The sequence below is a fragment of the Fusarium phalaenopsidis genome, assembly GCF_050370095.1.
Source record: "Fusarium phalaenopsidis strain FUZ10S chromosome Unknown contig_32292, whole genome shotgun sequence".
In the NCBI taxonomy this organism is placed as follows: Eukaryota; Fungi; Ascomycota; class Sordariomycetes; order Hypocreales; family Nectriaceae; genus Fusarium; species Fusarium phalaenopsidis.
This window is the reverse complement of record NW_028145410.1, coordinates 2,867,479-2,891,896: the sequence shown is the minus strand read 5'-3', so window position 1 is coordinate 2,891,896 and position 24,418 is coordinate 2,867,479. Positions and strand designations below refer to the sequence as shown.

Here is a 24,418-nt window from a genome sequence, read left to right as displayed (position 1 = left end):
CCTCTTCTTTTCGCCCAGAAGCAGCATCTTGCTCGTGAGCGCTCAGAGAGAGACAGGATGTTGGACTCGTTCGAGATCTTGACCACCTCAGGTGTCGTCGTCTGGTCGCGCACCTATACGCCCATCAACCCGTCCATCATTAACAACTTCATCGCCGATACCTTTATTGAGGAGAAGAGCGGCGCCGTCGCATTGAGCGACTCCAGATCTGCCGCCAACAACCCGGCTTACAGAAGCGACCAGCACACGCTCAAGTGGACTTTGGTCAAGGAATTGGGCGTCATTTTTGTCGTGGGTCATACTTGTCATGATGGCTTCTCCCCCCGATCTTCGGCGCTGACATACCCACCTCACCCCTAGGCCGTCTACCGATCTCTCCTCCACCTGTCATGGGTCGACAAGCTCGTTGACAACATCAGGACCATTTTTGTCAAGCTCTACGGCGAACAGCTCACCAAGCCTCACACTACCCTCGTCGAGTGCCATGCCTTTGATGAATATTTCGACCAACAACTCCAAGAGCTGGACCAGACCACTGCCAAGGGTGTACCCTCTGTGACAGTCGGCGCACTTCCCCTTGAGGAAAAAACCATCTCGGGGAACCTAGGCGACGAACCTCCCGTCGCGCCGGGCTTGACTTATAGAGGTCGCACCCTCAACACCACCAATGAACCTACATCCCGCGAGTCGACCCCCGCCTTGACGCCCAATGGCTCGCGACCAACTACGCCCAGCAACCACCTCCTCGTGGCCAAGGGCCCCCTCAAGATGTCGCGCCGCGCGCTCAAGGCCAAGAACCAGTCTTCTGCTCCCGTCTCTTCCGGCGACGAAGCGCCCAAGAAGAAGAAGGCGCCCAAGAAGGGGCGCAAGTGGGATGCCGACGGCTTCGCAGATGAGGATGACGATGTGCAGCTCGACTACTCAGCCAAGGCGCACGCCACTAGCGAGTCCGAGGCTGAAGCGACAGGTCGATCGACCGCTATCGACGAGATCGATTCCAATACCTGGGGTTCGAGGTCAAAGGGCAAGTTTGTGCTCAAGGACCTGGGCGATGAGGTACATGAGATCCTTGCGTCTGAGGCAGAGAAGGCCGCAGACGCAAAATCACAGCCCAAGGCCGGTCTCTTTGGATCTGGCGTCAATGCCATCAGCGGTCTCTTCCGCAACGTCGTGGGAGGCAAGACCCTGACCAAGGCGGATCTTGACGCCGCTATGAAGGGGATGGAGGAGCATCTCCTCAAGAAGAACGTTGCGCGAGAGGCCGCTGTGCGGCTATGCGAGGGTGTTGAGAAGGAACTGCTCGGTGTCAAGACCGGTAGCTTTGAGAGCATCAACACCAGGATTCAGGCCGCCATGGAGGCGTCGCTTACCAAGATGCTCACGCCGACCTCCTCCCTCGATCTCCTTCGTGAGATTGACGCCATCACGGCACCCTCAGTCACATCTATGCGCAAGGCGCGTCCCTACGTCATGTCCATTGTGGGCGTCAACGGCGTAGGCAAGTCGACCAACCTCTCCAAGATCTGCTTCTTCCTCCTCCAGAACAAGTACAAGGTCCTCATCGCCGCCGGCGACACCTTCCGTTCTGGAGCTGTCGAGCAGCTTGCCGTCCACGTTCGCAACCTCAAGGAGCTGACGGCTCGTGAGGGTGGCCGCGTCGAGCTGTACCAGAAGGGCTACGGCAAGGATGCAGCCGCCGTGGCCAAGGACGCTGTCGCGCACGCCGCGCAGGAGGGCTTCGACGTGGTCCTTATTGACACGGCTGGCCGGAGACACAATGACCAGCGTCTCATGTCGTCGCTGGAGAAGTTTGCCAAGTTTGCCCAGCCAGACAAGATTCTCATGGTTGGCGAGGTATGTCACTCTCATAACCCCTTTTCATCACTCAACGTCAACTAACTCACTCTCAACAGGCCCTTGTTGGCACCGACTCTGTCGCTCAAGCCCGCAACTTCAACGCCGCTTTCGGCGCCGTCCGATCCCTCGACGGCTTCATCATCTCAAAGTGTGACACGGTCGGCGACATGGTCGGCACGCTCGTCAGTCTCGTCCACGCGACAAATGTGCCTGTGCTATTTGTCGGTGTCGGCCAGCACTATTCTGACCTCCGCAACTTTTCCGTCAAGTGGGCGGTTGAGAAGCTCCTAAGTAATAATTAATGCGAGTTTTGGGTTTAAGGGTGGCCTAAGTGATTGATTGATGGATACCATGAAGCAGCAGCAGCAAGAGAAGGAATATGATACTGTAAGACAAAGACGCTCTCACGATATGAATTGGTTACTTGATATTATACTAGCAGTCTCTCACAAAGGATCAAGCAAAACTCGCGTCCTTGAAAACAAAGCATGTCAATCAATTGTTGCTCTCTGTGAGTGTAAATTATGATTATGTACAACTAGCAAAGTCATCACGCCCATCCCACGACCTATCAATATAAGTAGGTAGGGAAAGTAGATATATACACCACACCGCTATGCAGGCAAGACCATAACAAGGAGAGAGAAGATAATGAAAAGATCAAAAACAACTGTTGATTTTCAGACATTCATCTTTTTTTGGTGTTTTTTATCCTTTTGTTGATGGTTTTCCCTCCTCCGCCAGCCAATCCATGGCCCCTTTTTGGTGAATCCCATTTCCTTTCTCTCATAAACTGAAGCTGAAGCCTCGTTTCGAAACATGACAAATGAATGACAAAGTAAAAGGGAAAAAAAAGGTTGAAAAAAGAAGAAAAGGAAATCCCAATCTGTGTGGCATAAACATCAATCCAAAGGGGGTATCTTTCTAGGTTCGCAGTCTTGGGTGAAACTAGTGTAATAAGTAAGGTGGAATAAGGCAGCGCGAATATGCATGTATCGGCCGTTTTTCGATGCAGTATTGATCTTGCTTGTAACAAAGGAAACAAAGAAAAAAAGTTAAAAATCATATAACAGAACAGTCCCTCCCGCCTCTTGCCGCCCAAGAAAGAACCGTACGCGTCCGCTTAGTCCTCTTCGAAGAAGTCATTATCATCAAAGTCTCCAGGTTGCGCATCCGAGTCGTAGCCGCTCGTCCGCATCATCGGGGGAGTCATGGGCTCCTCCTCTGGTTCCCTTGGAGGCGGCGTGGTTACTCGCTCTGATCGATGCGAGGTATTTGAGATTCCTCGCGATCGTCCCTGTCCGCCGCTTGGGAAGCGACGTCCAGTGCTAGCGAAGGCGGTGGGCTGTGGTCTGTTGTCCACAGGGGGTGTTTGGCGCAGTCCAGAAGCTGGGGGCGTCATAAGACCACCCAGCAGGCTGTTCTGCGCATTCGAGTTACTCCTCGAAGGAGTGGCGTTTCGTCCAGCGACGGGGGAGTTCAGAACATTGGAGAAGCTGCTCAAAGATGGAGAGCTGCGGTTACCCTTGCGCCAGTTGCCCCAAGCGGCGGCGATAGGGCCAATCGTTTGGGCAACACGAGGAGTGGCATTCTGAATAGTCTGCGCAATGTTGGGTAGGTTGATCGCAGAGCCACCGTTCATGGCTCTCTCCCGTTCCTGCTCCTCCATCTGGAGGTTCGCCTTAAGTCTGATGGCGGCATCCTTCACTGCATCGCGATCGAAGCGGTCACTCTGAAGTGCCGCGATGATGTCCTGCAAGTTCTCGTGCCTGACGGCAAGAAGCTCACGAAGCCAGCTAATCTCATCATCACGCTTGGTGATCTTGCTTGCGGCATCAGGATCCGCCTTGGACAGAGAGTGCTCGAGCTCCTCGATTCGCTGCTCACGGGCCTGCAGTTGCTCCTGGAGAACCATGATGGATTCTCGGAGGGCCTGCGGCGAGATCTTCTCAGGAGGGTCGAGGTTTCGCGAAGCATGCTTGACCTGAGGAACAGCGACAGTCACCTCAGCACCAGCAGACTTGGCAGCCTGGGCAGCGGCAGCAGCCGCCTGCTTGGCAATCTCAAGCTTATCCTCGAGGTGGAGGATGCGATCTTGAAGGTGCTCAGTCTTGGAGGCTGACAGGCTGAGACGCTCCAAGAGGTGTTGCTCGGTCTTGTGAGCATCCTCCTGGGCATTGTTGACGCGTCGCTCATATCGGGTCTGGAGATCCTCCAACTCATTCTGGTGCTTGGCACGCAACTCGTCAAGCTCGATTGTCTTGCTGTTCTCAGCCTCTTCAAGAAGCATCTCGCTCTGGGCCTTGGCGGTATCGGCTTCGAGTCGAACGTGGTCAAGCTCCGCGCGAAGCTTCGAGTTCTGCTCCTCAAGTTCCTCGCGGATGAAGTTGACTTGGTTGTTGGCAGAGTCGATCTCGGTCTGGAGGGCCATACGAGTTCTCTTGACCTCGCTGGCGCCAGACTCACGTGCCTCCTCAAACTCACGCTGGTATCGGGCAGCCTTCTGCTCAAGCTTGTGGTTCTCGGTCTTGAGCTCGCCAATCAGGCCCTCGAGGCGAGCGCACTCGTTGGTGGCCCGCATACCGGCACGTTCGTTGGACTGAAGACGCTCCATCTCAACCTCCAAGCGCTCTCGGGTCTTAGCCTCAGCTTGGAGACGAGCATCCAACACCTCCTGTCGAGCGAGCATAGCCTGGTCCTTCTTGATGCGTCGGGCATTCTCCTCGGCGATCTCGCGAGCGGCTCGGCCCATATCCTCCTGGAGTGAAATGAACTTGCCTCGCCAGGACTCACGCATGCGTTCGTTCTCCTCAAGTTGGGTGGTGAGGGTGGTGAGAGACTTGTGCATATGCTGGTTCTCCTCGAGGGCACGAGTCAACTCGGCACCCTTCTGTCGGGCAGATTCGTCGTAACGCTCAGCCTCGGCACGCCAGTGGTGGTTGTCTTGGCGGACATCCTTCAACTCAGCTTCCATAACCTTGCACCTGCTGATAGCTTCAGTCTGAGCCTGAGCCGCGTTGTTCTGGGCAGCCTCCAGGAGAGCAATCCGCATAGCAGTCTTGCTGTTGGCCTGCTCCACAGAGCGGAGCTTGTGGTCTCGCTGCTCAATGATCTCGCGGAGTCGGACAACTTCCTCAGCGGCAGTCTCGTGCTGGACCCTGGCTTCGGTAAGCTTGTCCTCGGCGGCACGGCGCACGATGACCGACTGCTCGCTGAGCTCCTCGGCCGCGCGCAATCTCTCCTCAAGGTCAGCCACGCGCTGATCGAATACGCTGCGGTTAATAATCTCAACCTCAACACGAGTCTCAGCAGCTTGAAGCTTGCGCATAAGCTCAGCAGCCAAGTCCTCGGCCATTCTTCGCTCAGCAACCTCGTTCTCGACCTTGGTCTGCTCAAAGTAGAGGCGCTGCTCGATCTCTGTGATCTTGGCCTGCAACTCTTCAGTCTTGGCATCTTGCACTTCTTCAGGCTTGGGGCCGGCAGGTACACGACGCTCAACCACTTCCTCAACAATCCTCTTCAGGTCATCGTTGCCCTTCATGCTGTTGCTGATTTGCTTCTTCATCTCTTCGAGGGCCTCCAGAATAGCCGTAGGAGGGACCTCAACAGCTGTTGGTGCAGGGGCAGGAGCCAGAGCGGGGGCTGGGGAGAGCGAGGGTTGGTTGCGCTGGTGGGCAGCGAGACCCTCGAGCACAGCCGCGCGAATCTGATCCATGCGGCGATCCCTTCGGGGGCTCATAGAGCGGCGAGGAATGGGCTCCTCATCCTCATCGTCGGCATCGCTCTGCTGCAGCTCAGCAGAAACGCTGCGCATATCACGACGAGACGAAGGAGTTCGTCGAGCTCTGGTGGCGAGAACTTGCTGAATAGAGAACAAGGTCTTCTCCAAAGGCTCGAGGCGAGATGCCAGAAGGTTACCAACCACTTCGTTGACACGGCCATCGAAGAACTGAGCCCGGTTTTCGAGCTTCTCGTGCTCATCCTCGGTGAAAGCAGCTTCCCAGTCACTAGCTGGCAAGCTTTCACCATCGACAGCGTCGGCGTTATCAGGAGTGACCAAAGGCTCAGGTGGGTCAATGAAAGGATCCTCAAGCTCAGTGCTCAGCATAGGTTGAGCAGAGGGCTCGGGAAGAGCGTGGTACTCGCGAGGAGTGAGGCTGGCCTCGTCCCTAGCGTAGTGGTTGACAGGCTCCAGTCGGTAAGGTGATGAGTTGGCAACAGCCGCGATCGAGAGGTTGCGGGTAGGACTGCCATGCTGCCACTTGGAAGGCTCGTGCTTGTTAACACCCATCGTAGGATCATCAAAGAACTGGTCCATGACAGCGTCAATCTCTTCAAAGGTAGGCTCAGTACCGTCACCACCAGCAGGGTTCGTAATAGTAGCAGAAAGTTCAGGCTCAAACTCAGCGTCGTGCTCAACTGATTCCAGCACGTCGTCCTCGACAGGTACAGGAGGCAGGGGCTTCTCATCTGGCGTAGGGCTCCTGGCAAACCGGGAGGCAGCCAGGCCCTTGGGCTTGGGTGCAGGATCAGCAAAGCGAGAAGCACTGAGTCCCTTAGAAACAGTCCTAGGTTGAGACTGGGTAGAGCTGTATCGAGAACCAGCAAGACCAACAGGGGCGCGGGCCGGAATTGGGCTGCCCACGGGAGACGCGTCGGATTCTTCTTCTTGTTCCGTCTGGGTGGTGTCCCCATAAGAAGCCGCACCGGGAGTGAATGGATGGGCTGTAGCAGAAAGAGTCTTCTTGTGACCGTGCTTAAAGTTGTCTTCACCGTAGGGTCGGGCGTCGTTGAAGCTCTGAATGTCCACGTTGGATTCAAACTCAAACGGCTTCCAGCGGTTGACGCTTTGGTCGGCAGGTGAGTCTTCAGATGGCACCGCCGAGGGAGCCGCGGTTGTGGCCTTGGTATCAATGGGGTCAGAGGTGACGATGGAAGACATGGATGTATCTGCAGGCAGAGTTTGCTCAGTCTCCACACGGCGGTCCTCTCCGAAGGCCTCATCCTTGCCAGATGCTTCAGATTCATGCAAGGGAAGCTCAGGCTCCTTTGGTTGCTCAGCAAAGAGCGGCACGTCGTCGCCACCGGGCGCAGAGCTACGCGCGCGCTTGACTCTGTTTTCATCCACGAGAGGTCGTCCATCTGCATCCTCCTGCGTCTCATCACCGTCGTGCGACCTCGCAGACGAGGTGCTGGATGGCCTGATGATCGGAATGGCCTTGGACTTGGTAGACTGTTGCAAGGCGCTAGATCTGAGATCAATGCTTCCGAAGATGCTTCCACGGTGACCCTTGCTCTCACTGCCGGACGCGACAGGGCTAGTGAACGAATCAGAGTGAGGCGTGAAGGTAGGCGCGTCGGGATTGAACTTGGGACCCGAAGCTGAGAAGCTGAAAGCACTCTGGCCAGGGGAGAATGACGGGGCGGTCGCGTGGATCTTGGCAGGCGTCACATGAGTAGGGGGGTTGGCTGGGGGAGAGCTGAACACGCTCGTGTTGGCCTGGAAAACAGAAGGCTGGAAGCTGGCTGCTTCAAAGTTGCCAGGCTGGAAAGTGCTCGCAGTGGGCTGGAAGCTGCTAGCCGTAGGCTGGAAACTGCTTGCACCCGGCTGAAAGCTGCTGGCAGTAGGTTGGAAGCTATTCGCAGTGGGCTGGAAGCTGTTGGCACCCGGCTGGAAGCTCTCACTAGTGGGCTTGAAGCTGCTGCTGCCAGGCTGGAAGCTTTCGCTGGTTGGCTTGAAGCTGCTAGCATTGAAGTTGAATTGCCCGGGTGTGAAGCTGCTCGTGGGGTTGAACTTGAACTCGGGTGCCTGCACATTAAGCTTAGACAGCGAGGGCTTGCTGGCGTGGCTAGAGCGTCTAGCTGCGTTGCCACCACTGGCAACTGAACCAGCATCGTTCCAGGGGTTGCTGGCGGTTGAGAAGTTCTTCTGGTGGCCAAAGCCAGAGGGGAAATCAAAGTCCTGAACAGGTGTGCCCAGATTGCTGGGGTTGGTCTCAATCTCAAAGGCTTCATCGCCCTTATGAGTTTCTGGGATCTCATTGAGACTACTGAACTTGGTCAAATTGCTCTCATCAGCAGTGACATTGTTCTCATTGTGATCACGGAAGTACCCCTGAGAAAGTGAATGACCACGGCTGTGGGGCCTAGGATGGTGCAGGACCAGAGGCTTGGAAGGCTCATTGGCAAACCGCTCTGGAACTGGGAAGTTATTAGAGGCTTGTCGATCATGAGCAGGAACGAAAGGATCCGGCAGAGGTGCAGGCTCGTCGTTCTGAGGTTGAGGGTTGTAGTCCTCGTGCTCCAGCTCGTTGCGGAGCTGCTCCTCAAGATGGTACTCGGCATCGTCGATCTCAGCTTGCAATGTGTCGGGGTTCTGCTGCGCAGGAGGCTCAGGCGTCCTCGCGGGGCTCTCAACAACAGGGTCCTCCTCATCTTCTCGAACTTCCTGCAAGCGAGGGGATGCCCTAGCGGGCTGAAGGAACGAGTACTGCTGGTGGGGCAGCATGGGATACTGCAGGGACTGGTGGCGCTGATGCATGGGGATGCCAGGGCTCTCAGGTCCAAATGGTGACTGAGGCGACATGATGCCGTTCAGGTTCATAAGTGAAGGCGAATCATGACGGCTCAGGCCTTGCAGGATACCTGCCTGGTTCCAGGCTTGCGGTGATTGCTGCTGGAACCCGAAAGGCGAGCTGCTAGCCGGCAGAGAAATAGACTGTCGAGGGTTGAATTTGCCGGGCAATGCCGAGAAGGAGAGCGGAGATGCGCCATGGCTGATACCAGGGCTCTGAGTTGATGGTCGTCCAGGCAAAAACTGACCATGCTGGAATGCAGGAAGACCATGATTGCTTGAGGCAGAAGAAGTCGGGAGAGGGGGGGAGAACGGGAGTGGCGGATATTGAGCTGAGGGTTGTCGGCTGAGATCAGTTGCCGCAGGAGAAATTGAGGGAGGCTCAGGATCGTCGTCACCAGAGAATACGCCAAGTGCCCTCAACTTGGCCTCCTGCAGCTCATCCATGTAGTTCTTCCAAGCGTTCAGGTCAGGAAGTGTGACCTTGAAGGTTCGCTCCTCTCGCTCCTTGGCCACCTCGTCAAAATTGGGCCAAGAATCCCGAGTCTGAGAGTCCGCGGTTCCCTCTGCTTGGTAGCCATCAACCTCCAGGTCGAAGCCTGAAATATCGTATCCGAGCTCTTGCCATGATGCAAACATCCTCTTGATCTCATCCTGCCGAAGCGGCATGGGCGCGTGGCCCGGTTGGCCTCGCTCCTGATCTTGCGGGATGAGGACCATGATGTTCTTGCCTCTCCAAGGTACCTTCTTCCTTATGCGAGGCGTCATGGCGGGCTCCTTGGGAAGAGGCTTCTGGCTGCCCTTGATCGGGGTCGCGGGAAGCTTGGGCTCCATGATGCCATTGACACTGGGGATGCGCTTCTTAGGGCTATCTGCGACAGGTACTTCCGGTGGGGAGGCGGCCTGAGACCTGTCGCTCGCCGCGTCGTGGGTTGCCGGCGCGGCTTCGGAGGTCGCCATACTGCTGTTCTGTCCCGTGTTGTTGGGACTGAGGGAATCCCCTGGTCTGAGGGTCTCGATGCTGGATCGGGCACGGGGTTGGTGCCGGGATCCTTGTCGAGACGTCGTGGTGGTTGTAAGGTTGGTGGTCCGCTGGGGAGCTCGGGGGGTGCGGAATTCACCTTCTTCCTGCCAACCGTGGTCGGAGCCGCTCAATGAAGAGTGCTCGCTTTCACTTCCGTCACTAAACCAATGGCGACTCTCGTCGTTGTGGTCGTCGGTAGTATGGGTGCGGATCCAATCTTCGGTAAGTCCACGGGTCTGTCGGCGGACACGGTTCGCAAGAACGGCAGCGGCGGCGCTCAAAGGCGAGTTCTGATCCGACTGCGATCGCGAAAGTTCGGGGACTGGACGGAGAAAAGGGGTCTCGATGTCCAAGTGATGGATTGGTGAGTCGTCCGAAGCGTCGCTGCTGAAACTCTGACGGCGGAGGTTGCTGTCCGACTGAGGATAAGGGGAGCCCCAGCTGGCAGTGCCAAATTGACCGTCCTCTAAAGCACCGGGCGGTGGCGTCCTCAGCAACTGCAAAGCCCTGTCCGGGAGACGAGGAGCCGGGAGCGGAGGGAGGACGGGTGATAACTCGATGTCCTCTTCGCCGTCAACGGTTGAAGCGGTCGAGAGGGCGGGAGAGGCCGGGGAAGCAGGGCGGGATCGAGAGGGTGAGGCTCCGTGACCGTCCTGTGCGGGTGCACCAGGAGGAGCAACCGACGACGTTGATGGCGACGTCTTTACGACGACCTGTTTATTGGTGGAACGGGTCAGCAGTCAGTAATACTGTGGCGTCTGGAGATGAGTGTGTGCTCTGCCAGGCGAACAGATCATACAAGCTCCAGAGGCCAGCAATGAAAGGGTCTTGGGGCCACCACTCACCCAGGGAGATCAGTGCAGACAAGGACGTGCCGTCTGCAGCTGAGTCTCGCAAGAAGAAATTACGTCCTGTCTCTCCAAGGTCCGTCGCTTGGGTCGAATATCCTATTCTCGTCCAAGACCTGAGGGAGGAGGGGACGCAGGTTATGCGTAGCCGTAGGTATCTGTAACCTTCGGGAACCTGTTGGAGAAAAAAAAAGGTACGCGACGCGTTCCCCGACTTAAAGGGGGCGGACGGAATGGCGGGTTTACTGTTGAGCACTGCGTGGGAAATTCCGGGGGGGGTACCCAAGTGGGAATGAACCTGCAGGGGGTGAACAAGTACTGCGCGAGGCGACCGAGAAAAAAAAGGCGTCTAAGAGAAAGGAAACGGCTTCATGAAGAAAAAAGGAGTGGCCAGAATATGAGTTGGGCGGAGGGACGATGCGGCCGGACACATCAGTCGGGTGTGTTCTCCAAAGTTGGCAGAGTCGATCGGAGCGGCAGGGGGAGAGGCGAGGAGGAAGGAAGAAGGAAGAGTGGAAGAACAAAAAGTTGGCGTGGAGAGGGAGAAATGAAAACGTAGGGTCCGTCGTCGAGTCGAGGGATGGGATGGGATGAGATGAGATGAGAGAGCTCCAGCCAACCTCAGTTGGGACGTTTGACAGTGGACGGGATGGAACCTCACGGCCTTGGTTCGAGGCTAGACAGCCGCGGGCTTGTTTTGTTTGGTCACCAGTGGTTCCAGGACTGACAATTGGACCAGACGTCAGGGGGAAAGACAGGTGGAAGCCAAGACAGAGACAGAGAGACAGTGAACAGTTGGCCACTGGAACAGCTGGCAGTCGGCCAGCAAGCAGTGCTCCTCCAGTGCCACTGGCAGTTGATCACCTCGAGCTTGTTCCAAGGAGCGAGCTTCCCTCTGCTGTAATGAGACCCGCTCTCGAGGATACCGCATTGGCCCCGGCGTAATCTCGCCAAGGGGTCGACTTGGATGAGATGGGGTGAAGGGTGGAGGATGGCACATGTTGTTTGATGAATGGTACCTTGATGCAGTGATTCATCTCGCAGAAGAATATGTACCCCCAATCAGTGGCCATGTCTCTGGACCCTTCAAACTTGACCCGCACCACGCTAGAACCCAGCAAGTGCTTGCTTCGCTGGCAAGAAAGGGTAGGCAGAAAAAAAAAGAGAACGAGCCAGTTTAATTGCTCTCCGATTTGCTACAGCGTGGCCTCTTTTTTTTTCTGTCTATCTTCAAGCAAGCAAGGTCTCGCCTCTTCATCCTGGACGTATTTTCCCACGTTTGCGTTTGAGGTGGAGGATAGATGCAGAAACCCATAGGTCGAGGCATCCATGTTTGCCGTCTGCAATCAACTGTGTGGCTTTCTTCTGTCTACCGGCGCCTATGCCCTTTGTAGTCGACCAACTCCCCTCTCATCATTCGAGGGATGCACATGCCTGCAGGCCGGTGCTGGGATAGGCCAATTGCAGGATGCTATTCTGAGCCATTTCCCCGGAGTCTAGGATGCGGATGCAGTTCACGTCCCGGAGACACCAAGCAGCCTTCTCCATGACCACGATATGTTTGTTTTTTTGTCTGCTCGGTTTGATACCCTTTTTTTTTTCTCACTGTCCAGCTAGAGCCCAAAACTCAAAAATGCCCCCCTTCTGCCCCTTTACGGAGAACCTTGGATGGACGGGGCCGTAGAGCTAATGCGGGCCCCTCCGCTCCGCTCCGTCTTCACGTGGACCCGGGTCCCGAATGCCAACTCAGGAACCTTCAGCCCAACTTGGGAGCTCCAACGAGTGGAGGAGGAGGGCCGTAGGGTTCGTGCTAGGCTAAGGTTGCGGTAGCTCCCGTCCGTTGCGTCCCGGTTTGGGAGACGGGAAACTCTGTTGACGGCTTGCCAATGTTGCTTGTTGCACACCCTTTTTGCCTCGAATCCTCCTGCAAATCCACCTCGAGTTTCACTTGCTGCACAACATCGGCTTTTAACAACGAGACGGGAGGAGGCGAGTCCACGCAAGGACTGTCCTTGTGCGCGTGCGCCGTGCCCGAGCTGTCGTGAGCTCCAGAGCAGGTCCACAATTGGCAGGGCGGGCGGGGTGTAGAGCATCATACATGCCGTCACTGGGTGCTCCGAGACGGCAGAGCATAATGCTTGCGTGTCTGTGGTCGATCTCGTATGAATCTGCGCAGCTCGTTTGGTGCTGGAGCCTTGCTGGGCTTACTCGCATCTCCATCGGTCAGCTGTCTAAGACATTCCGCCCATGCGTGGAATTCAGTCTTCGGTTTGTCTTGGATATAGAAGGCTCCAGATTTCGAAGTCATCGAATTAGACTGAGCCAGACTGCAAGTTCAGCTGTCCTCTGCCCTCGGTCCCTTGGTTATCATAAGCTCTAGCTTTCTGAAGCCTGTTACGTATGCTTAGAGTGGTGTGTCATGTACATTGTGCCAGGGGATTGGGTTCATCAATGGTGATGCTCTAGGTTAGGCTATGTCTTCAACTACATACATCCCAATCACCAACGAATGGACACTTGATGAACATATAAGACACCATGATCATCGACAAAATTGAGGGTCTATAACTAAACTAGCTCCCATACCTCTCGCACCAAATCGATATACATATTCAAGGGTAATGCCTGACATCCAGCGCCATTTGCGCTTACGGAACCAACCTACCCCAGATCTCGCCTGCACATCACCATCTTCAGCGGTTCATGAAAAAAAGTGGCTGCAGACGGGAGCCCCTCTCCTCGGGCCAGAATTCATACACCTGAGACTCAGCTCGTCAGGATCGCCAGGGGGGCTGAGACGACCAAGTCTTCAAGGGCGCCAAGCCGACGTGGAGTCTTAATTTAGATGTGCAAATCCAAGCCACACGAAGAAGCTGCAAATTTGACGAATCATACCAAGTCGAGCTTGGAGTCTTATTATTATTTTGAGCTTCTAGATACAGGTTCACCCGCTTGAATATGCCGGGCGGCTAAGCAAGGAGCCCAATAATTCGTGTCAAGAAGTAAGATGCGATCATAGTCGCGACGAGGTCGTAGTCCAGAGGGGAAACAGAATCCAACACTGTCCAAGAAACCAAGTCATAATACTAAAAAGGGGCCCAAAGGCCGTGGTCCTGAGACCTCACTGGCTAGGGAGGTAGACAAATATATGCTGCTCCAGTCGACTGCAGCCGTTAACTTTCATGTCGTATTGATATCAAATTCGTCCAACTCCTCTATATGTCCCCACTGATCAAGCTATACCGTGCCCGGAACGCCCCTGCCTCTTGCAAGTATCCATCAAATTGGATGGGTATGAAATGATGGCTTTTGTAGTAAAGATGCGAAAAAAGAGAGTCCCCTCCCAATCAAGATGTTGATCAGAAGTTGGATGAGGCGTTCACTTGCGTGGGCTGGTGGTAGTTGTCGAGGGTGGCTTGGAACGGAGAGCGCCCAGGACCGCCAGCACTGCCGATGCTGCCGGGCTCGGTCTTCTCAACGGCGTGATAGGCACCGTTGGTGGAGTTGATTCCGTGGCCGCTGCTGTTGTTGGTCTCATTGAAGTCCATGAGACCATCGGCCTCGTCATTGTGCTTCTTGCGGCCCCAGATCCTCCAGGCAACAACAGCAAGAGCACCAACGACGATAGCACCACCGATACCAACGACGACACCGATGACGGTGTTGCGGGTCTTGGGCGACATGCCGGAAGAGCTGTCGCTACCGTCCGAGCTGAGGCCGGGAGTCGAGGTCGTCACGCTGGTCGTGGTCATGGTCTCCAGGTTGCCGTCGCTGTTGGTCCTGGTGACAACATCGATGAAAGTGGAAGTGACAGGCTGGGCCGTGGTGCGGGTGTTCTTCTCCTCCGTAGTCTTGCTGGGTCCGTCATCGTTGCTATCGCTGCTGCTCGTGTCCTCGTCCTTGTTTCCGCTGTTGTTGGAGGAAGATGTTGTCGCAGGAGCTTCCTGCTGAGTAGACTGAGAGTTGTTGTCTTCGCTGGCAGAGGGAGAAGCAGTGGGCTCGGAGTCATCTGCTGGCGACGATGCAGTAGTTTCTGCAGGCTTGGCGGTAGTCTTCTCGGCAGCCTTGGAAGTGGCCTTGTTGGTGGGCTCGGCAGCAGCGCTGGTCTCCGGGTCGGGTTCGGCGGAGGTTTCAGGCGCAGGATCGGCTTCGGTAGCAGATGGGTTCGAGTCGTTGGTGGGCTCAGAGGGTTTGGCGGTTTCAGCTGCAGAGGTCTGCTTGTTGTCGGTGGGAGAGGCAGAAGCGGGATCCTCCTCCTTGGTGTCGGAGGGCTTGGTCTCTTCGACGGCAGAACTGGGCTCGGTCGCCTGGGTAGGGCTTGCTCTTCGAACGAGTCGGCGCTCGTTCTGGTGAACCTTGTCCATATCGATCCATGTTGCCTGGGCGACACAGACGACGGAGAGAGCTACAAGGAGTAGCTGGAGGAGTCGTGTGGCGTACATGTTGACTGGTGATGTGAAGAATGAAGAGAAATATTAGACGGCAATGCCGTTTGGGTGGTCGAAAAGGTTATCTTGTCGACTCGATATGGTGCTCACTCAGCAGGTCGAGCTAAGATGCCAAACGCGTAAAAGCGTCGGGTTGCCTGCTGGTCCAAACCTGATACACAATCCTCTTGCCGGGGTCGGCGATGACTTTGCAGTAATATCAGGGCAGGATATCGTTTACGGGGTGGCGAGCGAGCGTGGTCGGTATAAGAGAGATGCTATAGGTAACTTATGTGACGGTCGTTGGGCGTCAGGTAACGAGAGTGAGGTTGATAGCAGACCTAGTCCGATGGATATTAAACGATGGAGGGGAAAAAAAAATAAAAGAGGATGCGACAAGCGAGAGTATTGAAAAAAGAGTCACGAGAGGCGGGAAGTGGGCGATGAAGTAGCGAGAGACTTATAAAGGAACAAGGGTCGAATGGGTGTGAAGAAAGGAAAAGGAAGAAGCGGAAAGAAAAGATGGGTGAGAAAATGGTGAGAGTTCAGTTCTCGTATTCCGGCGACAAGCGTGACGGGGGTCGACATGGATGGAATCCATCTGGTGGATGAGGCTGTGCTGTGTTTGCAGTCGCCGTCCATCCACGGGTGACCTGATGGGGCCCAGGTGGCACTCGACCATGCAGGGGACCGGATAAGCACCAAGACCCTTCCAGAGGCTCTCAGGGCTCTGTCCGGGGCGCCGAACCCGCCGCGTCCGCGTCGAGACCTGCTGCTGGACCGCCGCTGAGACCGCCCCGGGCCCCGAAGGGTTTAGCCATCGAGGCATCTACGTCGTACGCCCAGTCATCGACCGGCTGCTTCAGGTTTCCCGCAACAGCGTCGACATAAAAAAGCCACAGCGAGCCCCTAGTCATTGGCCCTCAGAGATTGCAGAGTCATCAGACTCCAGAGTCTCTGACAACGCATTGAACAAAGCCCAAACTCTCGGCCGCAGGGTTTACGTACGCGCACGCACGCACGTACACAAACGTTTGTCCCTGACATGAGACAGGCATAGTCGGGCTTGGCGTTGAATAGAGGGGATTTCCTAGTGGGCAAGCAAGTGCCTCTTCTTTGTGGGATCTCCGGCATCTTCCTCTTTCTTTTACTTTTTTGCTTTTTGAATATCTCACACAAAATGGATGCCTGGCCTGTGAGTCGTCATCAGCAACTAGCCCAGGATACACGAATTGTGCATGTTCATGTGCCATAGCCAGAACTTGGATGGCTGCTTCTTGGCGGTTCGTTTTGCCCTACTTGAACTATTACAGTAATACACCGACAACACAAGAACAAAAAAACACCTGGTGGTCTCTTGGCGGATGATGAATGCCCATGCCCCAGAACAACAAGAAAAAAGAGGTGGTTGGGTGCCCGTGGGATGGATGCCCCTAAAATAGCATCACACCCACCACATCCACCCATGCCGTCCACTCCATGACAAAGCCCGTGCCATGCCGTTGCCGTTGCCCCGTCTCTCGGAGAATGGAAGGGCAAATCTCCATTTCCCATCTCTTCTAGGTCAATTCACCCGCTTCATTGTCGTCATGGCATCTCTTTACAGATGATCTTATAGCCCCCCTCGCATGAATCAACCTTGTGCATCTCCATCTCCCCCTTCCCGCGCGCCAAATGATGCTGCGCATCTGTCAGAGGAAAGCTTGTTCTGATGGATGTCTCTGGCCCGCATGCGCTGTAGACTATGTAACCCCCCTGATTGCGCGTCTCGCGGGCTGCTTCGCTGCATGCCTGTGGGCGGTTTTGAACCACCTTGTTTCGTTGCCGGCCTGACTGACTGGCCTCGTCGTCGCCAAACTCGGCCCATGCAGCAGTAGCAGCATGTTTCTTCGACCTACAGCATGCCTCACGTGGAATGATGATATCCTCACGTTTGCCGTGATCCAGTCAGTCCCTTTTTTCAAGCATTGTCCAAGGCCGCATGGTTGCATGCCTCGAAAGGAGGGTCCATGTCACGTCACCCGGACCCTCTGTCGATCTATAGTGAGGCTGTGTCTGCTGCCGGATATCACCAGGATTGCTTAATTTTTCTCTCTCTTGCTCACGTTATTCATCCAAAGGGCCACTATGGCTACATGGTCGCTTATTGCTCGTCCCGTACCTTGGATTCTCATGCATGTCGACATGTCACTACCCGCAAGCCATTCCAATGCCAAGTCCCCTTTTGCCACACCTTGACAACTCATCAAGAGGGTCAAGTGGCTTTAGCTCTCTTGAATACGGCCATTATTGAGCCATACTAGAAAGGACGTAGATGATATAGCATGAATTAATACACTTAGGCCATTCTCTGTTGAACGGCCTTCATCATTGCAGGTAGTGGATGTTCTTCAGCAGGCCATCAAGTATTAGATGTCGACCTAGTCCAAGGCGGGCCCAGAATGGAGTCTGACATCTGCATCACGACCAAGTAATGCTTCCTTCATACATGCACCGAACCTTCCAGCAATGAAGAGACCTGGTCTTGGCCGTCAACACAGAGCAGACCCACGAGAGCAGCAAACATCTTGTACAACATCAAACGTGACTTTTCATTGACTAGACCTGGCTGACGTATTCTCTGCGCTTCATGTTCATTAGATAAACTCGCCAGACCGCACTACTACCACGCTTTTCTTGTGTATGAGCAACCAGTAAAAGACGGCAACGTTGACTGTTGACAGGCCCGACAACCAAGAGAAGGAATAGCTAACACAGATGATGTTGTCTCAAACAGTCTCCAAGTGCCAAATGCAAATCCCCAATACAGTCCCTGTTTCCCGGAATGAAAGACTACAACTACAGTTCGAGTTGATGCGTGTGGACGCAGTGGGCCAATTCCATCACCATGAGGAAAGGCTACCTATAGAAACTCCAAACGAAAAAGAACAATAAAGACCCTTTGCTTCATGTGGTATCTTAAAGGGTGTAAAGAAACATTGAAAAAGGGAGCGAATAGTTAAACACTGCCCCATCCCATCAGCCCCAGATGGGAGCGCCTCGATACGCGGGCGAGTTGTAGCTGTGGAGGACCCGGAATGGCGGGTTCTGCCCGTAAGCAGACCCCTGAGAGCTTGCCCTACGGTGGACCGTGTACCCAGCGCCGGGGTTCGTGACGTAGATGTCGGGGTGCTGCTGGATCATGTTTGGCGTTCCGTAAATCACACCTGGGTTCTGTAACATGTAGTTCTGCTGCAGCTGCTGGTTGAGGTTGTATGCCTCGACGGGCGTCCATGCCTGCAGAGATGGCTGCGACTGATGTCGTACTCGTTGCTGGAGTTGCTGCTGCTGGAGCTGCTGTTGCTGAAGCTGTTGCTGGTGAAGCTGCTGCTGCTGGATTTGAAGTTGCTGCTGATGTTGCTGGAGCTGGAGCTGCTGTTGATGTCGTTGCTGGACCTCAAACTGTTGCTGTTGTTGCTGCTGAAGCTGAAGCTGCTGCTGTTGCAACATGGTGGTGTGGCTTCTTGATCGAGGCACATTAGAAACCTGGAATCCCTGAGGTGGCGCCGAGGCTCGTCGATGCTGCCTCACTTGCGATGTGGTCGCGACGGACTGCTGGACACTGGTGCTGGAGTAGGACAAGGCTCGGGGTTGCTGTGCAGCTTGCACTTGCTGAGAGCCAGCATCCAGGGCCATGGTCTTGCTCCAATTGGGACTACGTGGCTCGGCGTGACCCTGTGCCGCCTGCGTGGAATGGCGGCTCTGGAGTGTGGAACGACTGAGGTCCTGTGGCAACGAGAGTCTTCGGCTAGAAGTAGGACGAGACGAGTTGAGCGGATGAGATGGAGTCATTGATCGAGAATGACCCTGCACCTTGCCCCGAGAGGGCTTTGTGCTTCTAGTCTGCATGCTCACAGGCGGCGAGGTCCTTGTCCGAAGAGCACTGTTCATCTCACTACGAGCGGGACTGTGCGGCGATCGACGAGTCTCTGACAGGTTGGGAGCTGAAACGTTTGTTCGAAGGTGAGCCAGCTCGGGTTTATCTCGCCTGTCCCGCAATGCTGACCTTGACATGCTTGCCTTGGTCGGGGAGGCTGAGTTGCTGGAGCTGCTAGAGTGTTTCCTAGGCACTTGACGGGGACCAACGTTGCGCGGGCTGCGAGTGATGCTTGGCTGGGTGACACGACGCTCGACACCGCTTGTCGGACGCGGCTGGGTTGTCTGAGGTGTCTCGGCCTCATGCTCTGCAACAGGGGCGACGCTCGGGCTTCGGGAACCAAACATTTGAGCAAACGACTGACGCCATGAATGACGCCGGGAAATCTTCCTTGGGGTTTCCGGGTTGGCGCCTCCCGCAGCAGCATCCTTCCGACGTTCAATCCCATTCTTGGGGTCCTGGTTCCCCTCGCTAAGGATTGTTTGCAGAGTATCCTTGCTTGGCTCTCCCCGAAGACCAGGGGTCTGAGGCGTAGACTTGATCCCAGCAACGAGCCCACGCAGATTTTTTTGAGCAGGAGGCGGGTTGGTCGGGTCTTCTCTCTCGATTGTCCGAGTCTTGCGGACCTTGGGCGGCCCCTTCTTGCGAGTGCCGCTCAGGAACCGGTATAGCTTGCGTCCGGTGGCATCATCGCTTCTGGGTGGAGAGGACAGCTGCTTCTCGGTGTGGTCATCGGTGATAATGATGGGGACTGGGACCTCTTGACCAGATTTCGATGTGCGAACCTCACTCTTGGTCGATGTCAGTGAAGAAAGGCGTCTCCGGCTTCCCAGAGCAAAGGACGAAAATGAGCGAGTAGTTTGGCTGGTCGGACTGGTGGGAGTAGTTGGGCAAGTCGAAGCCTCGTCATCCGTCGACAGTGGAGGGACCTCGAGGTGAATGGGGAGGCGATTGTGCGTCTGTGATGGCGCCAGAGAGGACGTACGGGTCGAATTGGAGTCAGATGAGGAGCTGATGCCCGTGACATCAGGGTCGAGCCTGTCGGAGGTCATGGTGCTTCTATCCGTTGCAGCGGATCTCAAGCTGGGCAGTGATCTAAGAGAGACATTGGAGCTGTAGCCGCTGTCGACCTTGGAGGCGGCCGGGCGGGTGCTCTCAGACGAAGGACTTGGGATGAAGCCGCTGTCAGTTCTGGTCAGTCCTTTAAGCATTTTGTTCTCGAGCTCCAGTTGGATTTTTTCTGGGCTGGGCTTTGCATTTGGATCTTCCCTCACATCCAGCACCTCGGCAACGGGGAATGAATCAGCATTCCCCTTCTCAGACATCTCGCTACCGCATGTTCTAGACTTGGCTGGGCCACTCAATTGCTCGGCAACAGAGCCTCGGGCCGTAGTGACGGGCTGCCCAGACGTGACAGGCTCGCTGGGCTCGGCCACGTTGGGCTTCGCCAAGGTTGAAGGGTCAACCACATCATCAAAGTAGCCCTCGCGGGGAGACACCCACGCCGACTCAGCGACCCCTTGGGCCTTGACGTCATCCTCAGGCACGGGAGTAGCCACTGGCGCTCCGTTTGTGATACGCAGGGACCCAAATTTCATGCCACCCAGCTGTCGGTAGTCTGCCTCGGTTGGTGTCGTGACTCGCTCTGGAGATTGCGTCCTGGATGGGATTGAGGGTAGGGACATGCGCCGTACCAGGTCCGACTCAATTGAGCTGTGACGCGTATGACTGGGGGACGGTGGATGGCTGTTGCGAAAGCTCGACTTGGCCGAGATTGGGTGGTTGGAATGGTGAGCTCTGGTTGCTACGCCTGGCTTCTGAATGACCGAGCGCCGACGCATTGGCATGTACAGGGAGACGTCCGAATTAGTTCTGCTGATGGGCGTGCCTGCAGATTGGTTACCGTTGTTGGTGTCATCTGTCACATCCTGGCTGGGTTCAGAATGGCTCTCGAATGTGATGATGGGTTCGCTTGGGAGCTGTTTGGCGTTGAGTAGCTGTCTGCCCTCGGGGCTTCTCGTGTCGTAGCTGGCAGAGCCACGCAGGGCAGTCATTGGCATGCTACTCAAGGGAATCAGCTCTTTTTATCGATACGAACGGACGCCGTTGCACAAACCTTTCGGCACGCGTCAGGGAGCGATGAGTTCCGTCGTGGGCAATGGAGTTGGCCCTGGAGCGGTTGACCGAGCTTGGCATCCTCGGAGGCTGCTCTGACTGGACCGACTGTGAACGTAGGACGCCATTGCGCGGCATTGAATCTCGTCGAGCATCTCTGCACGTCGGAGACGACAAGGGACTTGGGACGTCGTCGACTGGCACGGCTATACCGATCCCAGCAGGCGCCACTCTCGTCGAGGATGCCTTTTTGGGAGGCGGTGGCAGCGAACCGACAAGATACGAGTTGGAGAAGTGCTCATGATGGGGTGTCACAGCAGTAGCAGTGTATGGCAGACCAGCTGCCGATGCATAGGTGCAGACTGGTGGCTTGGATAGCTTCCGATGCCTGCGAGGGGCCTCGGCCGATTGGGTATTGCCCATTGAGCTGGCCTGCCTCAGGTCTTGAGCTCGTCTCGTGGGAGCTACCTTACTGAAGGAGGAGCACCAGCAGCAGCAGCAAAGGGCTGGGGGGCTCGGAGCGGGAGCGTGTGAGGCTCCCTCAACGAGTAAAACGACCGTTCACTGGCACATAGACGCCTCCATGCCGCCAAACAACGTGTATTCTCTCGCGATCTGCTCGCTCTCTGGGCGACGCGGTGGATGGAACCTGCAAGGAAGAGGGCAATCAATCCGGGTAAACGAAAGTGGGAGGGACAGTGAGAGGCTGAGGCTGTGGGTTAGGAGAAAGAAACGAGGGAAGAGCCTCACAGCAGAGGAGCAGAATATGAGGAGATATGAGAGATTGGGAGAGGAGGTTGGAGGAGGTGGAGCCGGAGTTTAAAGATCCATGAGCCTCTGGCGACGGATCAAGGTCGCAGGAGGGGAACTCCCGGATGAGCATGAGTCCATAGGAACCCTGGTGGTGAGGTGTGAGTGTGAGGGGTGAGACCAGGGGATCATGTCCAAATCCTGGACGGATCGAACAAGAGGAACCCAGTCCAGCCACAACCGAGCAGGCCGCCGTGTCTTCCATGTCGGGCCAAGATTTTGTCGCGTAGGCAGGAAGTATAGTATGGATGGTGTAGCATACAGAAACAGACGAGCGAGGTTCGGAGGAGACGATGGGAGGCAATCGCACGTGTGTCCGTGTCCGCGTCTATCTGCGTCCGGAATAGACGAAGACAGAGTTTCTCAACCGCCCGGCATGGCTGGCTTCGAGCTGGGCTGGGCTGCGGATCTGAACGCAATCATGATATGATGGAGGTGAGGTGAGGAGAACCCACCTTCCTACCACCTACCTAGCTAGGGGAGGGGGGGAGCTAAGGCAGCTAGCAGATAGGTACCTCGACTAGGCTCGATGCTTCCGATCCCAATACGATTGCACCAAAGCTTCACGTTTCGTCAGCCGCCCGCCACGACTCGGAAAATGGCCATCTGGGGCGCCAAGGTTGCAAAAGCATAGGGGAGCTAGACGAGAAGGGGTAGGTTGCCTCATCCCAGGGGCTCACACACACAAGAATCAGGGAAACACCAAGCTGACCACGATATGAAGCTCCAGCTATGGACATGCATATGTTCGGAGCTCCCAGAGCTACTAACCATCCAGCTACTGGAGGTTAGTAGAGTTCTGAGACGCAGCACACTGCAGCACCCGGCTTGCAGCGGGCTCAGCGGACTCCAGTTGGAGCTCCAGTGGGCGTCTGGAGCTGAAGCTGTGGACGAACCATTGGATCCTCACCTAACCTCCACTCTCGTGCTGGGGGCCACTCGCTGCTCTTCTTCCCACTTTCACCTCACCCGATGGAATGTCAGACCCAACTCAATCCGGCTTTGGATTTACGCATCATCATCACACGCGAAATTATGCCTTTCACCCCGTGTTCATCGCCATCTCTGGTTTCTCGCATCCGTTCTTAAGCTATCCGGGCAGCGCCGCGCCGCCATGGCACAGCGGCGTTGCGTTGCTCCTTTGTTATTGTTATTATTATTGCAGGGTATTCCCACTGGCGGGCCCATCCCGGTCTTTCTCTCCCAACCTCGGAAGTCTCGAGGGTTCAGTTGCTCCGCTGGCTTCTTCTGTCTCGTCTCGACTCGTTCCCGTCTCGCATCTCCCGCCGCCGGACTTGATCGAGGCCATCCACCCGACCCGGGCTGACATGATGCTGTCCCACCGTGAATGCAGCCTGGGCTGAGCTTACAGCGTTGCAGAGCATGGCAGCTTGTCTGTCAGAAGGAAACGAAACGCGCAAGCCGTCCGAGCACATTCGGTCGATACGATGAATGCTGTATGATCGGGACCGGAAATCCACCTGTTGTATCCGTAGGCCGATACGATACGGATGCATCATGATCGCTCCATGCCGTCATCTCTCACGTCCAACAATGCTCCACCCGCGCACCCACCACCTTGCACGCCTGGCCTACTATAAACAATGTAGCAGAGCGTTTCAGATGGGCCTAACCCAGGCCAACATACGAGCAGAGGAGCTCCAGACCGAGTCAGACCAGGAGCCGATACCGCCCACTTGTCCATGGCGATGCGAGTTGGCAGTCAAAATCTGCTGCATTTGCCTTGGAAGGCTTCTTGCTACTTCGGAAAAAACCTGCTCACCGTTGCAATGATTGCACTCTGACATGCCATTGTTTATCGACGTGTTAAGCCACGCCCTCGCCGTCTCCGTTAACTTCCCTTGTTGATCGCCGAGCATGCCGGCACAAGTCCAGCCAGCCTCTGTGCCTTTGAAGCACAATTTCTCGTATGCACATTTCTGGGTGCACCGCTTATCACAAGCACAAGACCGCCCGATGTTTCCGCCTCCGCGAGGGAAGACTACTACGGCCAGGAGACAACTTCGGGGACCGAACCGAAAATGCTAATGCGCGCGGCTTTGTGTTGGTTTCCATCTCGGCTCCACGGCTGTTCGGAAGTTTTGGTTCTGGACTACGCTGATCATTCTCTACGCGATGCCAGCCGTCCACTATCGAAGGCAAATCAGTTCACCTACTGCGGCCTCATCAACACCAAAAGCAGCGTTGATGAGAGCAATTGGCCCAACCTCTCGTGATTTCGATGTGCTGGATGACGTTACACGAAATGAGACTCCAAGTGTGGGGAAACTCTTGTCAAGGTTCAAGTCGAGCGGAGATATGGACCCATCGACAGGGTTCAGACGCCGGAGCTGTAGATGCGGGCTTGGTCATGGCATCTTTCCATCATGGCATTTACGACAATGGCTGTTTTCCTGTCAGCCAGGGTGGCATTCGATACTGCCCTGAAGCCAGGGCCCTTTGGATGTTCTGCTGGGATCGGTGATGCTGTTCTCGGCATGGATCTCGAAATGCCGTTCCCAGCCAGCGCTGAACCAATATCGGATCGGAACACAGGACATGGCTTCTATCACGGTACAAGATCGGGATTTGCAGGTCCGTCACATTGAATTCTCCGGGATCGTCATGTAAGAGTTCTCGCCGGTCAAGACATAACAAAGTTTAGCTCCATGATTGGTCATGACGCCAAGACAGGGAACTCGTCAACTTCTCAGCCCGGTACTGAGCTTACGAATTGGTTGCATCTTCACATGGAAAATCAGCTACAACGTCCGTACTTGGCTAAGACTCCTGCATGGCCAACGTGCCTTCTTGCGGCTACTTCCCCTCAACCACACCACGACGGCT

At 55.6% G+C, this 24,418-nt stretch overlaps 4 protein-coding genes across 4 annotated transcripts; 1 reads left to right on the top strand and 3 right to left on the bottom strand.

Moving 5' to 3' along the window:
* Positions 1-57: 57 nt before the first annotated feature.
* LRP88_05158 (signal recognition particle receptor subunit alpha) lies at positions 58-2,159 on the top strand (the record flags this gene model as incomplete). Its single annotated transcript, XM_083241717.1, has 3 exons — positions 58-291; positions 361-1,854; positions 1,914-2,159. 3 exons carry the CDS (start codon positions 58-60, stop codon positions 2,157-2,159), a joined length of 1,974 nt encoding a protein of 657 aa, XP_083102865.1.
* Positions 2,160-2,980: 821 nt separating this feature from the next.
* LRP88_05157 (uncharacterized protein) lies at positions 2,981-10,195 on the bottom strand (the record flags this gene model as incomplete). The annotated part of the gene is made up of 2 exons (XM_083241716.1): positions 2,981-8,674; positions 8,840-10,195. The coding sequence occupies 2 exons, from the start codon at positions 10,193-10,195 to the stop codon at positions 2,981-2,983; spliced, it is 7,050 nt and encodes a 2,349-aa protein (XP_083102864.1).
* Positions 10,196-13,662: 3,467 nt separating this feature from the next.
* LRP88_05156 (uncharacterized protein) lies at positions 13,663-14,745 on the bottom strand (the record flags this gene model as incomplete). The annotated part of the gene is made up of 1 exon (XM_083241715.1): positions 13,663-14,745. The coding sequence occupies one exon, from the start codon at positions 14,743-14,745 to the stop codon at positions 13,663-13,665; it is 1,083 nt and encodes a 360-aa protein (XP_083102863.1).
* Positions 14,746-17,748: 3,003 nt separating this feature from the next.
* Positions 17,749-21,184, bottom strand: LRP88_05155 (uncharacterized protein; the record flags this gene model as incomplete). Its single annotated transcript, XM_083241714.1, has 2 exons — positions 17,749-20,707; positions 20,763-21,184. 2 exons carry the CDS (start codon positions 21,182-21,184, stop codon positions 17,749-17,751), a joined length of 3,381 nt encoding a protein of 1,126 aa, XP_083102862.1.
* Between the last annotated feature and the right edge of the window lie 3,234 nt (positions 21,185-24,418).